The sequence below is a fragment of the Acanthochromis polyacanthus genome, chromosome 19 (assembly GCF_021347895.1).
Source record: "Acanthochromis polyacanthus isolate Apoly-LR-REF ecotype Palm Island chromosome 19, KAUST_Apoly_ChrSc, whole genome shotgun sequence".
NCBI lineage: Eukaryota > Metazoa > Chordata > Actinopteri > Pomacentridae > Acanthochromis > Acanthochromis polyacanthus.
Window position 1 is genome coordinate 13,311,260 of NC_067131.1, and position 21,353 is coordinate 13,332,612.

Here is a 21,353-nt window from a genome sequence, read left to right on the forward strand (position 1 = left end):
ACAGAATAAAGAATATTTTGTTTTCTCACATGTACTGAATAAGAATTAAAATATATAGACACTAATATTGTGTTGATGTGAATGATCAGGGTACTATTCAATGGTTTCATTAAACTTTCCAGCATTACATCTGAATTAAAAGCTGCAGTGAACAGATTAGAAAATGCCAGTACACTGTGCTGATAAAAACTCTTTCATTCTTCACTTTGACTATAAAATTAATGCAGGACGTTCCTAGGATTTTATATCTGGGAAAATTTATAACAACATCAGGGGCCTAACTGGTACAAAACAGGAAAACTCATTTATTTCACAGCATATTTATTTAAAATATATAAGATTCATACATACCCTAAAGAGCCTTCAATTATCTCAGAGTAAAACACTGGCAACCCCATTAAACCCCACTATTCCATTAAACAGGATAGACATCCACAGTCCAATGTTATACACAAACAGTACGATGTAAGGTGTTTAATCTACACATAATTACCAAAAAATTACAGTTTCAGCCTCATTACAAACAAATCTCTATCATGTTCTTTCAATATTCTGATGAAGACCAGTTAATTCATTCAATTAGTAATTAGTAGAGCAGTGTTAAATATAAGTACTTTGGATACAATTAAACATAAAATGCACTTATTCAACAAACGTTTTCAAAGTTAACTTTAAGTTAACATTATTAATGACAATATATGGCATAAAATATTAACTTTGGGATTTTATTGACGCGTTAGCTTCTTCCTCTTGTTTACTGTACTTTAGCAGCTCTGGGGAAAAAAAGGAAAATTAATGACAAAAACATGTAAAAGAAATAAATCAACATTAGGAATCTTGACACAATTGCCTAATGCATAATGCATCCGTACACTGTGCAGAACTAAAGAAACTAATAATCCAACTATAGCAGGATCTGATTTAGTAAAGTGCTGGGAAAGTGACAAAATAATCTCACATGTAGAACGGTAAAGTTGCTTGAGGAACTGTAAAAAGCACTGCTAGTGGTTTTATTTCAAAAATGTTTAGCATACTTTGTGTTCTATTTGCTGTAAATGTTATTAACAACAGTAATAAGGGATACCTTCTTTTAGTCTCCTTATTTCTTCTTCTTTTTCTTTGAGTTGCTCTGCAAGTTCACCACAACCTGCAACACAGTGAATCAATACAACACAGAGGATAAAATCTGTCAGAAAATCATTTTGCCTTCTATATCCAACATAGACTGAAGAGGCAGAGTATTTAGTTTGTAACTTCTCTCTTCTATCCTCTATCCTCTAGGAAAAACTATGCAGTCGTGGTGGACAGTTTGAGCTTAAAGGGGAACTTCGGTTTTTTTTCAACCTGGGGTCTGTTTTCAGATGTCATTTCATACATGTGAGTGATGGAGAAATGATTTTTCAACATAGCTCCAGTATTTAGCCAGGCAGGCAGCTTAGCAGCTCAGCTAGCAGCTCAGCTAGCGAAAAGTATGGGACAAGAGGCCCCCCCGCGTCAAAGTCCGCCCTAACGTGCTTTTTTCCCCCCACACTGACCGGCTCAGATAGTCTCAACAAGTGTCCCACAACATACTAGAGATGAGAAGTGAACAAAAACCTCCACATTACTTGGCGATCGCTCTTATGTCCAAAACCAGTGTTTTGGCGGGAGCTATCCCGTGATTTCGGAACGAGATTTGCTTTCTAGCGTCCTGAGCTTTGGATACAGACCACAACAAAGAGCGATCGCCAAGTAATGTGGAGGTTGCCCCATACTTTTCGCTAGCTGAGCTGCTCGCTGAGCTGCTCGCTGAGCTGCTAGCTGAGCTGCTAGCTGAGCTGCTAAGCTGACTGCCTGGCTAAATACTGGAGCTATGTTGAAAATTCATTTCTCCATCACTCACATGTATGAAATGACATATGAAAACAGACCCCAGGTTGAAAAAAACCGAAGTTCCCCTTTAAGGGCTTTACTTGTTAAAAAGATCCCTTCCTACAGTGACTCCAAAATAAGTGACCAGGGATAAAATCCACTCATTCAGTGCAAAATACATTCGTCTGAAGCTAACATGAGAATTCAGTCATCTTTCAAAATGAAAGATCCTCACTTGATTTGTTTAACCCACACTGCTCATTTGTAAGCTTCTATCTATTTTTTAGTACAATAAATTACAGCCAGCTGTCAATCATTTTCAGGTAAATTAAAAGCATGAAACCACTGTGGTAAATGTCATACCTTCATTCAGTCGCTTGATTTCTTCTGATTTCACTTTGAGCTGCTGTTCAAGTACGGAACAGTTGGCACAACCTGCAACACAATTTAAATCAGCACATTACTGGGAACATAGTGTCTTTGAAATACACATTTACCTTCCACTACTGAATATACTCCATCAGAACAGCTTATTTATAACTTCCCCATAACTGTCCTGCTTTGTCCAGCTGATGTTAAATGGTTATGGTGGTTAAGTGCAGTTGTTGTTATGCAGAAACACAGTCTGACATTAAATTATCAAAGTGGTTTCTGCAGTCTGCCTTACTTTATATTACTGTCGTTATTAATCCATGACCCCTTTGCTCCGTCTTAGTGTAGCATTTATTACAGTTTGATCTGATAGATGTGTTTAACACATATAATAAGCTTGAGTCAGTTCTATATGGACAAGCATTACTGGTAGAAATGCTAAAATCAGAAAACATTAAACCCTGTCTAATGTTAGTGGCTGTAAAAAGACAGATTTATGAACAAGATGTTAATGCACACATAGAGCCAACCAAAGTAGCTTCATAATGATTCAACAGAAACGTACCCAGCTTACCATGGGCCTGGGGTTTAGAAAGTAGATTTTTATGGCTGTTTGCAGGCGGTTTCAGGGCTCTGGCTCTGCTCGAAGCGTCACAAGCTGTTGAGGCTACAGCAGCACTTGTAGGCACTGCAGCTTCTGAGAACATGATGAAGAAAAACATACCAGAGCGGGACCAGGTTACTGAAGTTACAAAAACCACTAGCAACACAACACACAGTCTGGCTTAGTTGTTTTACATACACAACAGGATAACAGAGTCTTAACATACCATCCTTTTTTGTCTTAGCAGGTACAGCTCTCTGACTGCCTGCAGGCGCTTTCAGGGCTCTGGCTCTGCTTGTGGCATCGCAAGTTGTTGAGACTTCAGATGTACTTGCAGGTGCATCTGAAAGAAGGTGAGAAAGAAAATGTCGAGGTTACTGAAGTTACACAGCCCTTTCTGCTAGATATTATGTTCCCGTACAACTGAAGTGCATTTAAGTGACGCTTTGAGAGAAACACATTTTCTACCAGATAACATTTGTTTGTGTCGCATCACAAACACGTATCTAATCAAGATATCTTTGTCATTTATTTTTAATTGCTTTACAGTCACTCCTTTTCAGCTAACCTACCTACCTCATCACTATCATCACAGTCTGATACAGTCCAAACCTACCTCTTTGGGTTTTAGCTGGCGCAGCTTTCTGACTGGTTGCAGGTTGTTTCAGGGCTTTTTTGTTCGCATCACTAGCAGATTCTGGGGCTTCACCACCACTGGATGGTACATCTGAAAAGATAAGTAAGTTGTGTCTATTAGGTGTGCTCAGTGAAGTCCAGTTTTAACATCTATATAGCAACTGCTGTACAGTTTTAGTCATATGTGTCGTCACCTAGTTTTTGAGGATTGCCTGTGTTATTGCAGCAGCTCAGTATTTACCCATTTTCTTCCTCTTCGACAGCGGCAAAGCTTCACCTCTGGTTAAAGGGTGCTTCTTTGCTTGTGAAGTCTTAGTCACAGGATTAACAGCTGTATGTGTATAAAAATGGAAATGTATTACATTAAAAATAGTCAACACACATGTCACACCAGCAGCTAAATTCCTGTTTAATTCAACAGTGCAGCAAATAAATCACGTAGACACTTGGTCTCTCTTTAATTGCAATAATCATAAAACAGCAAATAAATAATAATAATAATAATAAGGCTTTCCAGTTGTGTTTCAAAAGAAAACTAGTTGTAATTTTAGGAAGTTTTTTTGCAAAATTTAAGTTTTTAAAGAAGGTTTCAAGAACTGATTTTTGCATTTGTTTTGCTTTTTCAAGCAGAATTTAATTGCAACATTTTAAGGTGGGAGCTCTTTCAGTGTTTGAAAAAGGACTGGAACAATATATAGCTAGTATAACAAACATGTAGCTAGAAGAAAAAACAAAAAAGCTTCAGCTCACTACAACATTGCATTTGTCAACACAAAATCAAACAGTGTTCTTGTGGCTTGTCTTTTCTGTTCATTTGTTTGCTGCTGCATAGATACAGTGTAATTTATGCATGTTTATATTTCATGTTTGCATCTGAACAGCAGGATTAGGAGTGTAAAATTACACTCTGACTACTGTGCCAGTACCTGTAGGTCCACACAGTCTGTCAGTGCTGGAAGAAGCTTGTGTATTGCTTCTTGCTGATGGTGGCCTGAGACCTGGGGCAGCTCTCTGGATGCCTGACGGTATGCCGCTCAGCTGTGGTCTCCGCAACCCTAAAATCCACACAGAGGGAAAAACTGAATACTGCCTGTCCACACACATCTGTCACTCAAAGGGAATTATAGTAGCATGCAGCTGTAAGAATGGAAAATGGCAAAAAAAAGGCAGCAAAACAAGACAAAAAAAAAAAAAAAAAACATTTATTCAGAATGCAGAAAAATTGTTTAGTTTAGTAGTGATGCCTCACATACATAAGACTATAAGTGCACTCGACACCACCCTTTCTAAAAACCAGAATACACACTACGCACCTGTTGTTGTCGGACGTAAGTTGTAAGAGCTTGATATTCCTGTGGTCTTAAAGACAGAAGATCAGAGGATGTTACTGAAAAACTGCCATCAATACACGCAATCGATATTTGTAATCAGATGTGTAGCTTCACTTGCAGTTAAACAGCATTATTCACATTTTGAACATTCAGAGGATAACAAAAAAAGACATTCAAGTCCTACCCCCTGTGGTGCATCAGAAGCAGCGGCATTTTTTAAAGTGTCGACTTGGGTTCTTTGTCTTTTCATGGGCAGGCAGGACGTCCGCAGTTCAGCCGGCGCTGGCAGTGCAGAGGCTGGTTTGGGTCTCCACAGATGGGATGCGACTTTCGAAGGAAGGCAAAGGGTTCTAGTGGCGGGTTGTCTGAAAAATGTTTTACGGTCACAGACGAGGTTCGACGGAATATCTGATGGCACTTGATCAGCTGGTTTACTGACACCGTCCCCATACAGTTTTTTCTGTGCACCTATGGTTTTGCCTTCCACTGGCAAAGTGGCAAAGTTAAAGTTTTTAGTCATTGGCGTTGACGTAACCAAGCAGTCTGCCCTTAAATCGAGACTGTCATCCAAATTGAAAGTGCTTCGTTTGCTGTTCTCCGAGTCCATGCTTTGTTGATTTAAAGTGTCAGAAAGGCATTCTGATGGAGGAAGACCTGACTGGGAATGATCCTTAGTATCACGTCTACCAGCTCCAGATGCTTCCTTCACAACAGGATCAGCTTCACATGCAGCGTCAGGGGTTTCAGCCATCTCGACATTATCGTCTGTAGGAGCTGCTTTCCCTGCATTTTCTGACATTTCAGGAGGGTGGACTTCTGAATTGTTTTCTTTAAGGCTAGCGGTTAGATTACAGACTTTAGGAGAGGACAGTTTGTCCATCGTGCTCTGGTGACTGTCACTCGAATTTGTTTCTGACAAAGTTATTGTGCCATTCTGTTTAGAGGGAGGTTTACAATCGAAAGTGTTGTTCTGGACGTGAAGCGTTGCAGCAGCAGCTTCTACCATGACAATGCTGTCACTGGACTTCTGAAGAGAATGCTTATCAAATGTGGCATTCTGCGCAGCACATGGACCACTTCCCTTAACAGCTGAGCAGTTCTGATTGGCATCGAGGGATAGTTCAATGGTAACTGAAGCTGCCTGCTCAGTGCTTTCATTCTCCACCTTTGGACTGCATGCATTCGACAGAGGAAGATCAATTGTGTTATTTTGAGGGCCAGAAATTTGACGAGTAGTGTTTAAATTGGTAGAGGTGCTCAGATCAGAGGGCTGCATGTTGCTAAATGTGCCATTTACAGAGACATCTGGTGTGGAGTTCAGTTGCGGCACCTTGCTGGTCAACTTGGTGTCATGGCTGGTCTGTAGTTCACTGTTAGTTTCCACAGTACCAGGAGACTCCATGTGTTCATCAAGCAGCCCTGAGGTGACTGTCTTTGAACTAGTGTTGCACTCCATATCAGAAGTACAGACCTGTGGACACTGAGCAGACATCCCACTAGTGGAGCTTATGTCATGAGTAACATTAGCAGGTTGAGAACCAAGTGTGTCCTCAGCTGATGTCTGAAGCTTCACCATACTTTGTTCACTGGGCTCTGATGAAGACCTACTGTGTTCCGAAACACTGCCCATTGTAATATCCCGAGTTGTTTCCAAGGACGTTTTAACTGTGTTATCCTCCAAACACCTCTCTTCGCTTTGAATCATGTCTGATCTACCAGACTCTGAAGAAATTTGTCCACCGAGCTCTGGAACATCCCGTTTTACATCCACGGGTGATATTTGCTCTCCTACCTCTGAATCACGTGTAATGTCAAGAAGAGTAATTTCTGGAAAGTAGTCAACCAGCCAGAATTCAGGAGCACACTTGCTTTCATTATTCTCTGTACCTGCTGTTGTATTAATATGCTTTGGCAGTTTGGGAGGTTGGACTTCAGGATTTAACTTTAAGTTAGTGGAGAAACTAAACTGGGGGCGTTGGGCAGTGGCAAACCTGGTTGTTACTGGTGTCACACATGTACTGTCAGGAAGAGCGGAGTCATTCCTCGTCAGATGCATTGCGGAATCACATGTATCATCAAGTAAAGTAATTTCTGGCAAGGATTCATCAGCCAGACAGTACACAGGAGTCTCCGTACCACCTGCTGATCGCAGAGAAGGACATTTGTTGCCAATATTTAGGCATTTTAAAACTGGTGTTAGAGCAGACTGAAGAGTAGAGAGTCGTGACTTTGTCTTGCCACCACCATTGCCAATGGCTGGAGCTGGAGTCGCAAAGGTGAAGCTGTCAGAAAGGGTCTTATTTTCCTCACGTCGCTGTGGAGAGGAACATCCTATCACATCTTCCACCTGGACCTTGAGCTTTGGAGCTCCAGCTGCAGAAATGACTCCAGGGGGAATATTTTCATCAGACTCTAGATTTTCCTGAATATCCAAGGCTTGTGCTGTTGTCTCATTGGCCATGACGGATGATTTTGCTTTTGCTTCCACTCAAATAAAGCTTAGATTTCTTCACACATACTTCCTGTTGTCTTCTCAGACTCTCCGCGCCTGCAGCCTGTGGATGGACAGATTTGGACAATTTGGTAAAAATATCTAACTGTGATTCTTTTGAGAGATATTGAGATTGCGTTTTGATTCGCAATCTATTTTTAAAGTCAAGCTTCATTTCAATATCCACTGTTTATTAGATTGACAAATTACCACACGAGATCCCATCAATGACATGACTGTCACACAAGCAGAATGGCACGAGCTTGTGAAACCAACGACAGCTTGCAGCCTTTGTGATTTGCAAATATTGATTTGAATCAATTGGGTTCTAATGCAATACATTTTTAATTTTACACTAATAGCTAATTAACTGTTACACTGGACTGCAATTTGCTTTGAGACCAAAATGTCACTAGTATGGCAGCATCTTATGGTTATTTTCATTGTAGACGATTCTGGTATTTGTTTTTTCAAATAAATGATTCGTTGTTTGGTCTATAAAATGTTAGAAAGTGGTTAAAAATGCCAATCAGTGTATTTTAAAAGTCCAAGCTGATGTCTTCAGTTGTCTTTTTTTGTCCACAGCCCAAAGACATTGAATTTACTATCAGAGAAGAGTAAAGAAACCTGAAAATATTCAAATTTAAGAAGCTACAATCAGAGAATTTAAATACTCAGTTCCATTCACTGGATTATGTTTGTGACATTTGAAGTACAAGTTATTTTTTTCTTTTTTAATGCAGACAGACCAGTGAAACAGCAAGAAATAAAGCCAAATGATTACCAATGAGTCGTGTCGTCCATCTCAGACATAATTTAGCACTGACAGCGGACGATGATCACAGTAGTACTATCAGTAGTAGTGTCTTAGGGCTATTTGACCAACTTTAAAAGACTGCGGTCAAGTGAGCCGCCCGCACTCTGGGCGTTGCGCAACTATTCCGTGTAATACGGTAATGCGATCACAGGCGCTGAGGAGCCAGGCTGAGAGACGTCCGCTGCAAATACATGCTGTTATACAGATTTTGACTGTCCATATCTGGAAATCTTTAGGCGGTGACAAAGATCTCTCACTGTGGCTTTGTCAGGGGCCATCCCAGCTACTACCATGCACAATATCACCTGATTTTACTGTAAAATTTTAGAGAAAATTAATGTCAGTGTGCTGCAATTTCAATCGTCTATGTTCATAATTGCTGATTTTGACTGTCCATATCTCCAAATCCTTAGGTGGTGACACAGATCTGTCACTGTGGCCTTGTCAGGGGTCATCCCAGCTACCACCACGTACAATATCACCTGATTTTACTGTAGAATTTTAGAGAAAATTAATGTCAAAGTGTGCTGCAATTTCAATCGCCTATGTTCATAATTGCTGATTTTGACTGTCCATATCTGGAAATCCTTAGGCTGTGACAAAGATCTGTCACTTTGGCTTTGTCAGGGGTCATCCCAGCTACTACCATGCACAATATCACCTGATTTTACTGTAAAATATTAGAGAAAATTAATGTCAAACTATGTTGTAATTTCAATTGTCTACGTCCATAATTGCTGATTTTGACTGTCCATATCTGGAAATCCTTAGGCGGTGACACAGATCTCTCACTGTGGCCTTGTCAGGGGTCATCCCAGCTACCACCACGTACAATATCACCTGATTTTACTGTAAAATTTTTGAGAAAATTAATGTCAAAGTATGCTGCACTTTCTATCGCCTATGGCTGATTTTGACTGTCCATATCTGGAAATCCTTAGGCGGTGACAAAGTTCTCTCACTGTGGCCTTGTCAGGGGTCATCCCAGCTACCACCATGCACAATATCACCTGATTTTACTGTAGAATTCTGGAGAAAATTAGGTCAAAGTGTGCTGCAATTTCAATCGTCTACGTCCAGAATTGCTGATTTTGACTGTCCATATCTGGAAATCCTTAGGCTGTGACAAAGATCTGTCACTGTGGCTTTGTCAGGGGTCATCCCAGCTACCACCATGCACAATATCACCTGATTTTACTGTAGAATTCTGGAGAAAATTAATGTCAAAGTATGCTGCAATTTCAGTTGTGTTGATACATCATGGCTGATACTCTATTCAATTCCGTTCAATTTAGCCATTATAAAAACATAACTTTTTCACGTGATTTATTGACATAATATGTCAATAATTCCAGAGCTTAGTTGATCCCCAGAGTGTCCAGAGGCAAAAGTCCAGAATCGGGAAAGCAGTTTGGTGTGAGTGAGCAGCTGGAAGTAGCAGGGTGGAGCAGAAACTGCAGCAGCGCCCTACAGCAACCTCTGACCACCTCTGCTCTGGAGCAGGAACGGCCGGAGACAGAGACAGACAGAGAGACAGGGGGACACGAAGTGACTGACATGCAAATGATACAGAAAATACATAGGTCATAAAACGAGGAGCTCAGTGCATCAAGACAGATCCAACAGCAGCCTCAGCCTATAGCAGCATAATTAATGTTTGGGTCAGGGTCACCGAGAGAGTCCATTCACTCGTTTACTTGGGTAACAATTCAGACATTGGTTGTTTTGACAACTCTCGGGTGGAACTAATTCTTCAAAATGTGCAAAGGATGGTCATTTTCCTAAGGAGCCACATAACAGTGGCTGAGGTGGCCCCCATGTTTCCATTATGTAGACGATTGAAATTGCAGCATACTTTGACCTAATTTTCTCCAGAATTCTACAGTAAAATCAGGTGATATTGTACGTAGTGGTAGCTGGGATGACCCCTGACAAGGCCACAGTGACAGATTTGTGTCACCGCCTAAGGATTTCCAGATATGGACAGTCAAAATCAGCAATTCTGGACGTAGACGATTGAAACTGCAGCATACTTTGACATTAATTTTCTCAAAAATTTTACAGTAAAATCAGGTGATATTGTGCATGGTGGTAGCTGGGATGACCCCTGTCAAAGCCACAGTGACGGATCTGTGTCACCGCCTAAGGATTTGGAGATATGGACAGTCAAAATCAGTAATTGTGGACGTAGACGATTGAAACTGCAGCACACTTTGACATTCATTTTCTCTAAAATTTTACAGTAAAATCAGGTGATATTGTGCATGGTAGTAGCTGGGATGACCCCTGACAAAGCCAAAGTGACAGATCTTTGTCACAGCCTAAGGATTTCCAGATATGGACAGTCAAAATCAGCAATTATGAACATAGGCGATTGAAATTGCAGCACACTTTGACATTAATTTTCTCTAAAATTCTACAGTAAAATCAGGTGATATTGTACGTGGTGGTAGCTGGGATGACCCCTGACAAGGCCACAGTGACAGATCTGTTTCACCACCTAAGGATTTCCAGATATGGACAGTCAAAATCAGCAATTATGAACATAGGCGATAGAAATTGCAGCACACTTTGACATTAATTTTCTCTAAAATTCTACAGTAAAATCAGGTGATATTGTGCATGGTGGTAGCTGGGATGGCCCCTGACAAAGCCACAGTGAGAGATCTTTGTCACCGCCTAAAGATTTCCAGATATGGACAGTCAAAATCTGTATAACAGCATGTATTTGCAGCGGACGTCTCTCAGCCTGGCTCCTCAGCGCCTGTGATCGTATTACCGTATTACACGGAATAGTTGCGCAACGCCCAGAGTGCGGGCGGCTCACTTGACCGCAGTTTTAAAAGACACTAGCTTGTTTCAGGCCGAAGACACACAACGTAAACTAATGTATACAATAACATGGCAACTTTACACAACAGGGAAAGGTCACAGATGGGACAGGTAACAAACACAACACGACAGTTTAGTAAGGAAAACACTGACAGGAAATTATTTATGTTTAGTTGTTACAGCCCTGAACTGTGAGACGCTCTCGACCAACGTTAAGCTAATGTTAGTTTGGTAACGTTTGCCTGTAGAATGAACAGGTTTACTCACCTATCACACAGACTTCTTGGTAGATATTAATGCTTGTTAAGTTAGATCACTAACGTCTACTGAAAGTCAGAAAAACACTAAACAGCAGCGTAGCTACGTTCCTGTTCAAATGCCAGTTTCCTTCACGCTCATTGGATGATTCCAGCCAATCACAGCGGCAGATTTCTTCTTCGTGTATTTAAAAGTGGGTGACTGCTAACACGATGAAGTCGCAGCGCCATCTACTGTTTCTAGATTTAGAAACCGAGTACATTCTTCTAATTTCTGTCCTGTTGGGAGACTTAAAAGTTTTCTTCTTTAAAAACTGTATATATTTTCTCATCAGAGAAACATTTGATTAATGTAGTTGTCCTATTTTTGACAGTATATATTTTTTAAAAATTGGTCTGCTTATTTTTTATGATAAATAATCCTAAACGTACTTAATCCCGACATTTAAGTTAGAAAAACGTAAAATTGTCAAGTCTTAATGTTAGTATTTTAATCAGTCAAGTCCATTATACATAAACTAAAACACTGTAGTCTCTTAATCACAGTATTTAATTTAACCAGATGAACTTTAATATTCTATAGCATTGTAAGGTCTTCCATGGATATTCAACCTTTTCAAGTACATTTGCATAATAAATGTTGCTGTGGGGTTTTAACATTAACATTTTAACTTGTAAAACTAAATCAGTAACACCAATCTTATTTCTTCATTGGAAAGCATACTGGGTACATCACTGTTGCTTTAAATGTGCAATATAAATAATGGTGATTGACGAGTATCGACATGTTATATGTCATTTTTGCATCTGTTATGATCCGTTTTTACCTTTATCTTAATTTTCATTATGTTTCCTTGCTTCCTCATTGTCTGTTAAAGATGTTCGTAAACCCTTGTTTTTTCAAAGTGATATGCAAATATGACTTTTTTAAAACTTATTAGAACAAGTAGCCCTCTCATCGGTTTCCTTCCTTTTTTTAAACTGCACTTTATACTTTGTGGAAATACAGTGTCTGTCTGTGCATGACAATATTAGCATTAATATCAACCCAACAAAAGCAACTTCAAAATGTTGATCAATTTTCTGTTGAAATAAAATCTGATGAAGTGGTATTGTCATATTGGATTTTAAAGCTCTTCACAAACACTTCAGAAAACTTACATTTCCACATATCTTATATTTTAGTGGTAAAACAAACGCTTAAGAACAAGTGCAATCCTTCATGATTTTCAAAACACAAATTGAGGGATAGCTTATTGTACAGTGGTGTCCATCCTTTTAATTATCAATACCAAGCTCTCATTTGTAATTTATCCACATTTACATAAACATAAAAACTTAGATTCTTCATGTTTGGGAATATTGTGCTTTTCCTATTCAATGACTGACATTTGAGGCCATTCCTTTACAGGTTTTCTTTATTATAAAAACTAAGCACTGGGCAAATCACTGACATGATGAAAGTTTCATCATTATATTCAAATTTAACAAACAAAAACATAGCGACTTCTATACTTCATTCAGGCATTCACACAAAATAACTGCAGTTATTATTCTGACTCCTGAGTGGTTTTCCTCAGTTTGGTCTTCAGCTCAGACATGAGCGGATTTCCGAATCTGGGAAGACATAAGAAAAGCAAGAATTGGAAAATGCAAACACAAGATGCCTCAATATTGTTTTGCTGTTGCTTTTCCTTATTTTATTTTTTTACCCTGGATGTCTTGGTGGCATCCATTTAGGTTTGTGTTGTGCCTCATCCTGTTGGGGAGCATCACTCTTCTCCTCTGGCTTTACCTCAGGTTCCTTCTGACATTGGGACATTTTAACAATATATACACCACCAGTCAAAAGTTTGGACATACTTTCTCATTCATTGCTTTATATTTTATTATTTTATACATTGTAGATTAATACTGAAGACATCAAAACTATAAAAGAATACATATGGAATTATGTAAACTAAAAAAGTGTTGATCTTCAGTATTAATCTACAAAAAGGTACTCAAAGATTAACAATAATACCTGTGAGAGGGATTCCTGGCTGTTTTCTTCTTTCACCACCCGTTGTGTCTTTTTTAAGACTGGAAAACCTGCACCAAGCCCTGAAAAGACATAACATCTAGATTAGGAAAAAGAAGCAGGCTTAAGAGGGGTAAAAGGTAGTTGCTTTCTGTGTGTCTTGAGTGACCTACCGGGCAGTTTTATCCCGATCCCCAGCCCTCCTAGAGGTACACCTTTCGGGGCTTTGACTGGTCCATGTGTAGCAGGAGTTGGATCTACTGAGGGCATATGAAGCAGGGAGCGGGGATCTTTGGGTGGTCTTACACGAGGGTTTTTCACAGCAATTCGTGACCGTTGCACAGTGAAATCCAGCGCAGGAGCAAAAACCTGTATTGACAAAAACAGCTGAATCCACTCCATATGTAGGTTATGATGACTGTCTGATATTATTCATAATATTACAACAGAAACTTTACCTTGTCTTGAGCATCAGACATTGTCACTGGTTCTTCTGCCTCCTCAGCCCTCTCTAGCTCGGACAGTGATTCAGTTTCAGACCAGTCGTGTTGATCAGGTGAAGGCAACGTCAATAACCTCTTCTGAGTCCAGGTTTCGCTTTGTGAATCAGGCTCTATTGACACGATTTCTTCCTCTAATGAAGCTTCAGAGCCACTTCTAGACTCAGTCTGTTTGATTTCACGTGCAGAGTCAGACACGCTTATCTCCAGAGGCTCATTTTCAAATTTTGTTTCCTCAATTTGGAAAAAAGTGCTCACTTTTGTCAGTGATGTGACATCCACATCTTCATTGTCTTTCCAGTCAGTCTTCTCTGCTTGCTTTGTCACCTCCACATCAATCTCTGTTTGTGATGTAGACGTTGCTTCGACTCTTTTTTCATCCGTTTTTTCTTGTGATTCATCAGTCTCCTGATTTAGATTCCTCTCCTCTGGTGAATTTGAGTAAAATCCCATCTCCTCTTTCACGTAAAACTGCACTCTCTCTGCCGTTTCCTCTATCAATCTATCCTTAGATTCAGAGTTAGGTGAGAATTCAGAGATGTCTGCTGACTCTGATGCACTAACCAACGTGTCCTGTATGCCGTGAAGTGACCCAGTGCTCGCAGATTTCGATGGCTGATTTTCGCTGTTCTGAGCATCCCACTCACTGATAGACTGGTTAAAAAGTCCAGACTCTACAGTCGACAAAGACATTTCTGCGTCACTTGCTAACCCAGATTCCCCAGAATTTGGCTCCATTAGCTGCTCTTTGTCCTCCTCTGATGTTATGTTACCTTGTTTCTCATTTAAAGGGTCTCTTTCTGTGTCTATTTGTTGTTTTGGCTCAGATTTTATCTCGTCAGTATCCGCTGACATCGCCGTCTCAATCCACAAGTCAAGGATTTCTTCATCAATCACATCTTGATGTCCACTGATTGAGTCGCTTGTTTCCTCTGTGTGGCTACAGTCTGATTCTCTCACATGTTCTGCCTTTTCATCTGCTGATAAATCTTTTGGTTTGACCTCTGTTGCCTTTAATTCATCAGCTGCTTCTGTTATCATCTCCTCCTCACTTATCTCAAGTTCTCTGTCTGGTGATTGAGATAATACAGATTCTGTGATCACATTATTTACTTTTTCTTTCACTTCTGTGATTAGCTCAGCTGCCGCTCCTGCTTCCTGTAGGTGCGTGTCATCTTCAGCTTCCTCCTCCTTTTCTCCATACTCTATTTCATCCAGTATTATCTCTGCATCAATCACTTCTAAACTACTATCATCAAGTAATCCAGGCTCAATTTCAACTAAAGGTCTCAAGAATCCAAATTCATATGTGTCTTCTAGTAAACTAGGAGTCCTGCTGCTGTTTTGCTCTGTTTGTACATCAAGCACTGACTCCTGGGAGAAGCTTGTCTCGGTCATCTTTTGCACTTCAGTCTGAAGGAATTCTGAAATTTCATCAGCAAATCTGACTGCTCCATCTGCAGCTACAGCTCTCCCAGCATCAGCTTCTTTGGACTCGCAGAACCCTCCATCTATTCCAAAATCAATCAATAGCTCCTCACTCAAACCAGTGTGTTTGATCTCCGTCTTCATTGAGCTTTCCAATAATTTCTCTTCTTCTCCTTCAAACAGGTGTCCTGATTCTAATGGTTCAGCACGAGGTTTCTCCGCTTCTTGTGTCAATCCAATATCAGTAAACTGCTGTATTCCAGTGTCCAAGCTATTCTTAACACCTTCTGTGCCTTCTTGTTTCTCTTCCATAGGCTCCTTCAACGCTAAAAGGTCAGCTCCTGTGCTACCGCCACTGTTTTGAAGGCTCTCCTGCTCTGTGCTCTCCACCTCTTCTGGTAACCAAGTGGTCCGTGTTTCCTCGTAATCTCCTACTTCCAGGAACCTTCGTGTTGTGTTTTCATCTGGCCCGAGCTCATTGTTGTATCCAGGAACTCCCTCTTGCGTTTCCTCGCATGTCGGACTATTTAGCTGCTGTGACACAACAACCTGGCCTTCGTTGATCCTCGTGGGAGTATTTCCCAGCTCTCCGCTCATTTCCTGTCCAGTTTCGCCTTCGGGTTTTACCGTAACTGAGGTGCTCGTACATTCTACTTCCACGTCTTTGTTGCCCACTTCACTGGAGAGCCTCTCCTCTTCTGCTTGATCTTTATCATCTAATGAAACGCATATTGTCGCCACATCTCTTGTTTTGCTTTGCACTTCTGTGACTGACACGTCCTCTTGTTCTATATCTGTCAATTCAGACAGTTGTAGCCATGTTTCAGTGTTATGCATAGCTTTTTCGTATTCGGTTAAAATGTTTTCTTCTTGACTGTCGTCTGTAACTGTTGTGATGTTCTTTTCCTGCTCAGGCTCTTCGTCTGTTGTCTGGTTGAGTGTAGCTTCAGTGTTCTGTTCTTCCTGCTCATCCTCTTTCACTCCCTCGTCCTCAGACGTATAACTTTCACGTCTACCAACTGTCATGTTCTCTTGTCCAACAGCAGTTAGCTCATCATCTAAAACTTCTGACACCACTTCACAGATTATGACCCGATTTTCTTCTTGTTCTGTTCCCTCATCTGACTTCGTTTCAGTGACCTGCTGTAATGCATCATCACAGGTTTCTGCTTTTTCTTCTGTCACCTCTGAAGCTGCATCGTCCTTCTGCATGTCTTCCTCTTCTCTCAGCATTTCATCCTCCTCTTCTGGACTTGAATCCATCATCGAGCACAGTTTTACCTCACCTGCCTTCAAGTCTTGTTCTCCTTCATCGCGCATTTTACATTCTTCTTCCTGTACATGGGTCTTTGTCACTGTTTCGTTTATTTCCTGATGTTCGTCTGTTGCCATCGCCTCCTCCTTGTCATCTACTTTCCCTTCACTTTTCTGGATGTCTTCCCTCATTCCATCATCAATGAGAATCTGTGATGCATCCACATGCTGTTTATCACCCTCTGGAGCCTCATCTCGTGAACCAAATTCTCCAATCTCCCTTTTTTCTTGTTTGTCTTCTTTTACGTTTGCATTTTCAGCATCATGTGTTTGACTGATTTGTTCCTCACCGTCTGTAGATTCTTCCTTCTCACTGCTTCTACTCGACTGTGTTTGGTATCGAACGCTTTCTTCATCTGCTTCCATGTGGATGTCGGTGGGGGAAAGTTCCCAGACAACAACCGGCCGAGATGAGCTAAGCTGAGCGGCTGCTGCAGGAGGTTGTTCCTCATCGACTCTCCCTCTGCCAGCGTCACCCTCTGCAGGGAAACAGTCAGCAGGTTCGCAGTCAACTGCAGATTCCTGGAAGGAGTTTGGATCATTGTAGCCGTCGTTAGCGGGCTGCGGCCTGAGAAATCTGTTCACGGCTCCGGTTATGTAAGCCTGAGAAGGAGATGGAGAGAAAGTTGGCAAAAACACACAAAGGAATCGAATCATTCATTTTTCTCCAATGTTTTGTTTTCAGTCATTTCAGTTACTATGCATACAGTCTGATGTTTTATTTCCTCTTGAGGAAAATCTCAATGCTGCAGCATACAAGGTTATTTACACAATAGTCCTTCCAGCTTTGCAGCTAATTTGGGGAAGGTCCTTTCCTGTTTCGACACAACAATGCACCCGTCCACAAAGCGACATCCATAAATGGTTTTCAGAGTTTGGAGCTGGAAGAACTTAACCGGCCTTCCACAAAGTCCTGACTTCAACCCCACCCAATCCCAAGAAAAAGGTTTCTTTTTTCACATCAAGTGCATCTATAAATATTAATCAGGGTTCCATTTAAACTGATTTGCAGTCTAACAGTTAAAAAAAATTTGAATAAATGGAATGTTTTTTTTCCTACACTATAGTTCTTAAACTCAGAAGAAAACATCTCAAATTGACAGAAAGATCTAAAGGAGAATTCATGAGAACATCCAAAAAGACAACATTTAGAAATATAGACTTTACTGTACTAATGGATCTGCTGTGCATGGATGCAAGGAAGTGTGGTTCAGCATTATCTCCTTTCCATTTTTAAAGGATGGAGTAGTGTATCCTACGCTAAAAGAGATAAGAAACAAAACACTCTTTCCTTTCTGTAGTATTTAGGGAACTCAACTCTTATAACAACTGCCACTTATTTACTTCCTGGTCATTTCACTCAATAAGGAACCTTCAAAAAAGATGATTCAACTGCAACCAGGAAGCTTTTTTTTTTTTTTTAAAACCATCTCAGGGCAACACAATATGCAAACAAAACACTGACTGACCTTGTATAAGCTTAGCAAACATGACAGACAGTGCACATGCAGCAACGCTAGCTCTGTTAGGTGCTAAATGATGCAGTGTGTTCACCAGCTATTTGCAAACTGTGTGTGTTTGTTGCTAAGCAGGTAGCAAATACTGGCACTCTGGTTTCAAGCCTCTAAATGTGAGTAGCGATGCATATCAGTGAATGAAGTGAAGCAAAATGGCTCTTCAGTCTAAATATCATGCAAGTAAACAGCGTTTTTTTTTGTGTGTGTAAGAAAATAACCGCCTGTTGCAACTCAAACACAGCTGATAAGAGCTACTAGACTGAACCAAAACAGTGAAGTTGCAGGTGTGAAACCAAAACAATGAGCTGAAAGGCGTCAAAACGCTCAGTGGACACAATGGGAAATACAGAATTGGGCGATTTCTACCTATGGGCTCGTCAGTCCAAGCAAAACCAACACAGTTGTGTGATCTACTGTTAATATGAAAACATTGATTAAAGCAGTTTTGAGGATAAATGAGCTTCTCTGTGTTATCAACAGCAGCCACCCCTACTTATGTCAGCTGCACTTGAATGTTTCCTGTGTCAATCATTCTGTGGTACAAACAACACTGAGGAAATGAGTGAAACAATACATTACACCAAACCTCACTAATGGTCTCATGCTGTATAGGAAAAACAAACTCAACAACACTTTACTTTGCAGGTCGAAAAAAAAAAGAATTGTCTCTGTATTTTCAAAGAATAATTTCCATTCCAAATAAATGCACTAAGCTTGTAAAACCTCTAAACTGTTGTCTTCATTTACAGACACCAAAATTTTTTTTTCCCTTGTCTGACAAAAATCCCAAAATTCCGCAAAAAAATTCCCCAAGTTTCTGAAAATTTGCAAAATCTTCAGGAGGAAAATTTCAATAATTCCTTAAAAGTTTCTCTTAAAAGTTTTATGTAAAAAAAAAAAACAACAACAACCCACATTTAGCAAGAAAATTCTTGCAAATATTTTCAAAAAATGAATAAAAATCTTCAAAAAAATCCTAACAATATCTAAAGTGATTACATATACATCAGTAAAACTTCTAATATTTTCTTTAGAACATTCACTGGATTTTGGTTGATTTTATGTGAATGTTCTTAAAGAAACATTTTTTTAACATTTCTTTTTTTCCACCAAAAAATGCTCAAAAGTTTCCCAAAAATGTGGAGATCAGAAGTTTCACTGTGAAAATATATTTTTTTCTCCACATTTTCAAAATTTAAAACGGGTCAATTTGACCCACAGGATGACATGAGGGTTAAGTCATTATGTCAGCTTAGATCCAGGACTCCTGCAACTCCTGTTTCCAAAACACTGTGGAGATGGTACCAGAGTGTAAATATCTTGGACCGTAAACTAGACTGAGCAAAGGACCAGAGTCGACTCTTTTTTCTGCTAAGGCTGCAGTCCTGTGGTGTACTTTTTAACATGCTGATGGTGGTCAGAGTCAGTTTCTACAATGTGGTTTGACGCATGAAGCAAAAACCAGAAGGTGAAGACTCAGTGAACTTATTTTGTATCGCCTGTTCAGTCCTGCTTGTGGATCTGGACGTTCTGCATGCAGCTGTGGAGATTTCAGACAACGTCATCTGTTGTTATTCACCAGAGGAGTGGCTAAAGATTACAACCATCACAGGAGATCCTTCATTTATGTGGACATCCAGGTATATAATTTTTACTCTTTCTATGGATTTTTAAAGAATTCTTTTTTTAAAAATCATTGATGTTCTTCTCATTCTCAATCAACATCGATGGAGTAACACTAAATGGCGTTTCTTTCCTGGGCTACAATGGATTTGGAGTTCTTTCTAGGAACTTCCCATGAAAACCATCAGCTCCTTCAAACAGTGTCCAAGCTTTGTGCCTATTTATGGAAATTTGCTTTAAATTAAAGTGTATTTCATGACATTTTTGAGATATTATTTCAAAATAAAGCTAAAAAAACTCCCTGCAGACAGATTCAAACACCTTCTGGAAAGCTACTCGCATAGAGGTCTAATGTTTTGGTGCCCTACTACTTTCCTCTCACTGGTGCACATTGAACTGTCATCTTTGGCATTTAGGTGCTTAATTGTGCTCATGCAAAATGTCCAAGTTGCACTAACACAGGAAAACAGCATGGGAGGGGGGTAAAGAGGGGTGGCGAGAGAAGCATTCATGTAGATTCATACAATCTACAGAGTATATGAGAGAGACTTTCCATCCATACTTCCTGGCTTCAAAGTTCAAAATTCAAGCAGTCATTTGCTGATCTGACGCAGCAGCTCACCCAAACTGTCCACAGAGTCCTCTCCACCCTGGATAAAGGACTGTCGGGGTCCATGTTCGCTCTGCTCCCTCGGTGGTTCTCTGATCATCTGACTTGATTTCTGCTCAGGATGTGTCCGTGTTGCCAAATGAAGCCGCTTTAATTTCTCAGAAAACTCGACAGAGAGCAGCGTTCTTGTGTGAGCGCATCAGCTGTGAGTCAGTGCGCTTCATTTACGCAGCATGTCCGGGGTCATAATGAGGAAGAGGACGATCAAGTGCATCAGGCCGAAGTGCTGCACAGTTTGCGGATGTGAGCTGAGGTTTTCTGATCTGCCAGGCCACAAAAATGCGTGAGGTGTTTCGCGAAACCTTGCTGGTGTGTGAGTCGCTGTTTAAAAAAAGAAAAGAGGTGTGCTCACTCACAGCAGTCAAACATATGGAGCATTTCTGCACGATTACATCTGCAACGTTCAACAAAGTCACTCTAAAAATATAATGTGTTGCCTCAACTACAACAAAAACAATGCAACAGTTGGTATCAATCCTTCTGAGTTATAGAAACTTCGAATAAAAGTGTGCCCAACCCACAAAATATAATGAGTCAGGGAAAATTCTTCTGGTATCTTTTTTTTTTTTTAAATTTGTATTTAAAATACCAGCCTCAACTGGTTGAAATTGTCATTTTTAGTAGGCAGGAAAGGGGAAGAAAAATGTTTCAAAAATATATTAATCAAATCATTTCATTAAGTTGATGCAGCATTATTATCCAACATTATTATCATTTCTCTTTTTATCTGAATCAGTGCTTCTTCTTTTTCTCTTTTTTTTGCAACCATGTGTTTAACTAAACAGTGGGAATAAGTCCCCTAAATTGGTTTTTATACTGTATTTATATTACTTAATTTAAACAACAGTCAATGAGCCAAAGTGCTTTCTATTAAAGAAATAAGACTAATTTTACAAACACACCTGGCAAGTTTAAATATTAATATAAAGACTCTATAGTATTATTTATTATGTGAATTTAACTGAATATTTAAAATCATTCAACATCATTCTGGACTGTATATGATGCAAATGAGCCTGACTAACTTAAATGTACCAGATTACAGACTAATTTAAACATAATGTTAAAATCCCACCTAATTATACAAGGA

The 21,353-nt window shown here is 39.9% G+C and overlaps 2 protein-coding genes across 4 annotated transcripts; both read right to left on the bottom strand.

Moving 5' to 3' along the window:
* Window positions 1-304: 304 nt before the first annotated feature.
* LOC110969040 (uncharacterized) lies at window positions 305-11,332 on the bottom strand. Of its 2 annotated transcripts, none has more exons than XM_022219067.2 (11): window positions 11,202-11,332; window positions 4,979-7,349; window positions 4,777-4,822; window positions 4,390-4,518; window positions 3,705-3,794; window positions 3,444-3,554; window positions 3,054-3,170; window positions 2,798-2,920; window positions 2,215-2,286; window positions 1,085-1,147; window positions 305-773 (listed from the first exon to the last, which is right to left on the bottom strand). In XM_022219067.2, the coding sequence occupies exons 2-11, from the start codon at window positions 7,253-7,255 to the stop codon at window positions 712-714; spliced, it is 3,090 nt and encodes a 1,029-aa protein (XP_022074759.2). In that variant the 5' UTR covers window positions 7,256-7,349; window positions 11,202-11,332; the 3' UTR covers window positions 305-711. The 2 variants fall into 2 exon arrangements, with proteins under 2 accessions (XP_022074759.2, XP_022074758.2); XM_022219066.2 differs by having other exon boundaries at window positions 2,789-2,920.
* Window positions 11,333-12,591: 1,259 nt separating this feature from the next.
* Window positions 12,592-20,589, bottom strand: si:ch211-136m16.8 (titin homolog). 2 transcript variants are annotated; one of them, XM_051939991.1, is made up of 6 exons: window positions 20,216-20,589; window positions 13,670-17,056; window positions 13,385-13,580; window positions 13,215-13,294; window positions 12,904-12,995; window positions 12,592-12,808 (listed from the first exon to the last, which is right to left on the bottom strand). In XM_051939991.1, exons 1-6 carry the CDS (start codon window positions 20,267-20,269, stop codon window positions 12,742-12,744), a joined length of 3,876 nt encoding a protein of 1,291 aa, XP_051795951.1. In that variant the 5' UTR covers window positions 20,270-20,589; the 3' UTR covers window positions 12,592-12,741. The 2 variants fall into 2 exon arrangements, with proteins under 2 accessions (XP_051795951.1, XP_051795950.1); XM_051939990.1 differs by having other exon boundaries at window positions 12,904-12,998; window positions 20,216-20,583.
* Between the last annotated feature and the right edge of the window lie 764 nt (window positions 20,590-21,353).

Coding starts and splice junctions, on each gene's coding strand:
- LOC110969040 (XM_022219066.2), bottom strand. CDS start 7,255: ATGGCCAATGAGACAACAGCACAAGCCTTGGATATTCAGGAAAATCTA. Junction 4,519..4,776: donor CTTACGTCCGACAACAACAG/GTGCGTAGTGTG, acceptor TGTGGATTTTAG/GGTTGCGGAGACCACAGCTG. Junction 3,555..3,704: donor GTCGAAGAGGAAGAAAATGG/GTAAATACTGAG, acceptor TTATCTTTTCAG/ATGTACCATCCAGTGGTGGT.
- si:ch211-136m16.8 (XM_051939990.1), bottom strand. CDS start 20,269: ATGGACCCCGACAGTCCTTTATCCAGGGTGGAGAGGACTCTGTGGACA. Junction 13,581..13,669: donor TGTCTGATGCTCAAGACAAG/GTAAAGTTTCTG, acceptor TTGTCAATACAG/GTTTTTGCTCCTGCGCTGGA. Junction 13,295..13,384: donor GATCGGGATAAAACTGCCCG/GTAGGTCACTCA, acceptor ATGTCTTTTCAG/GGCTTGGTGCAGGTTTTCCA.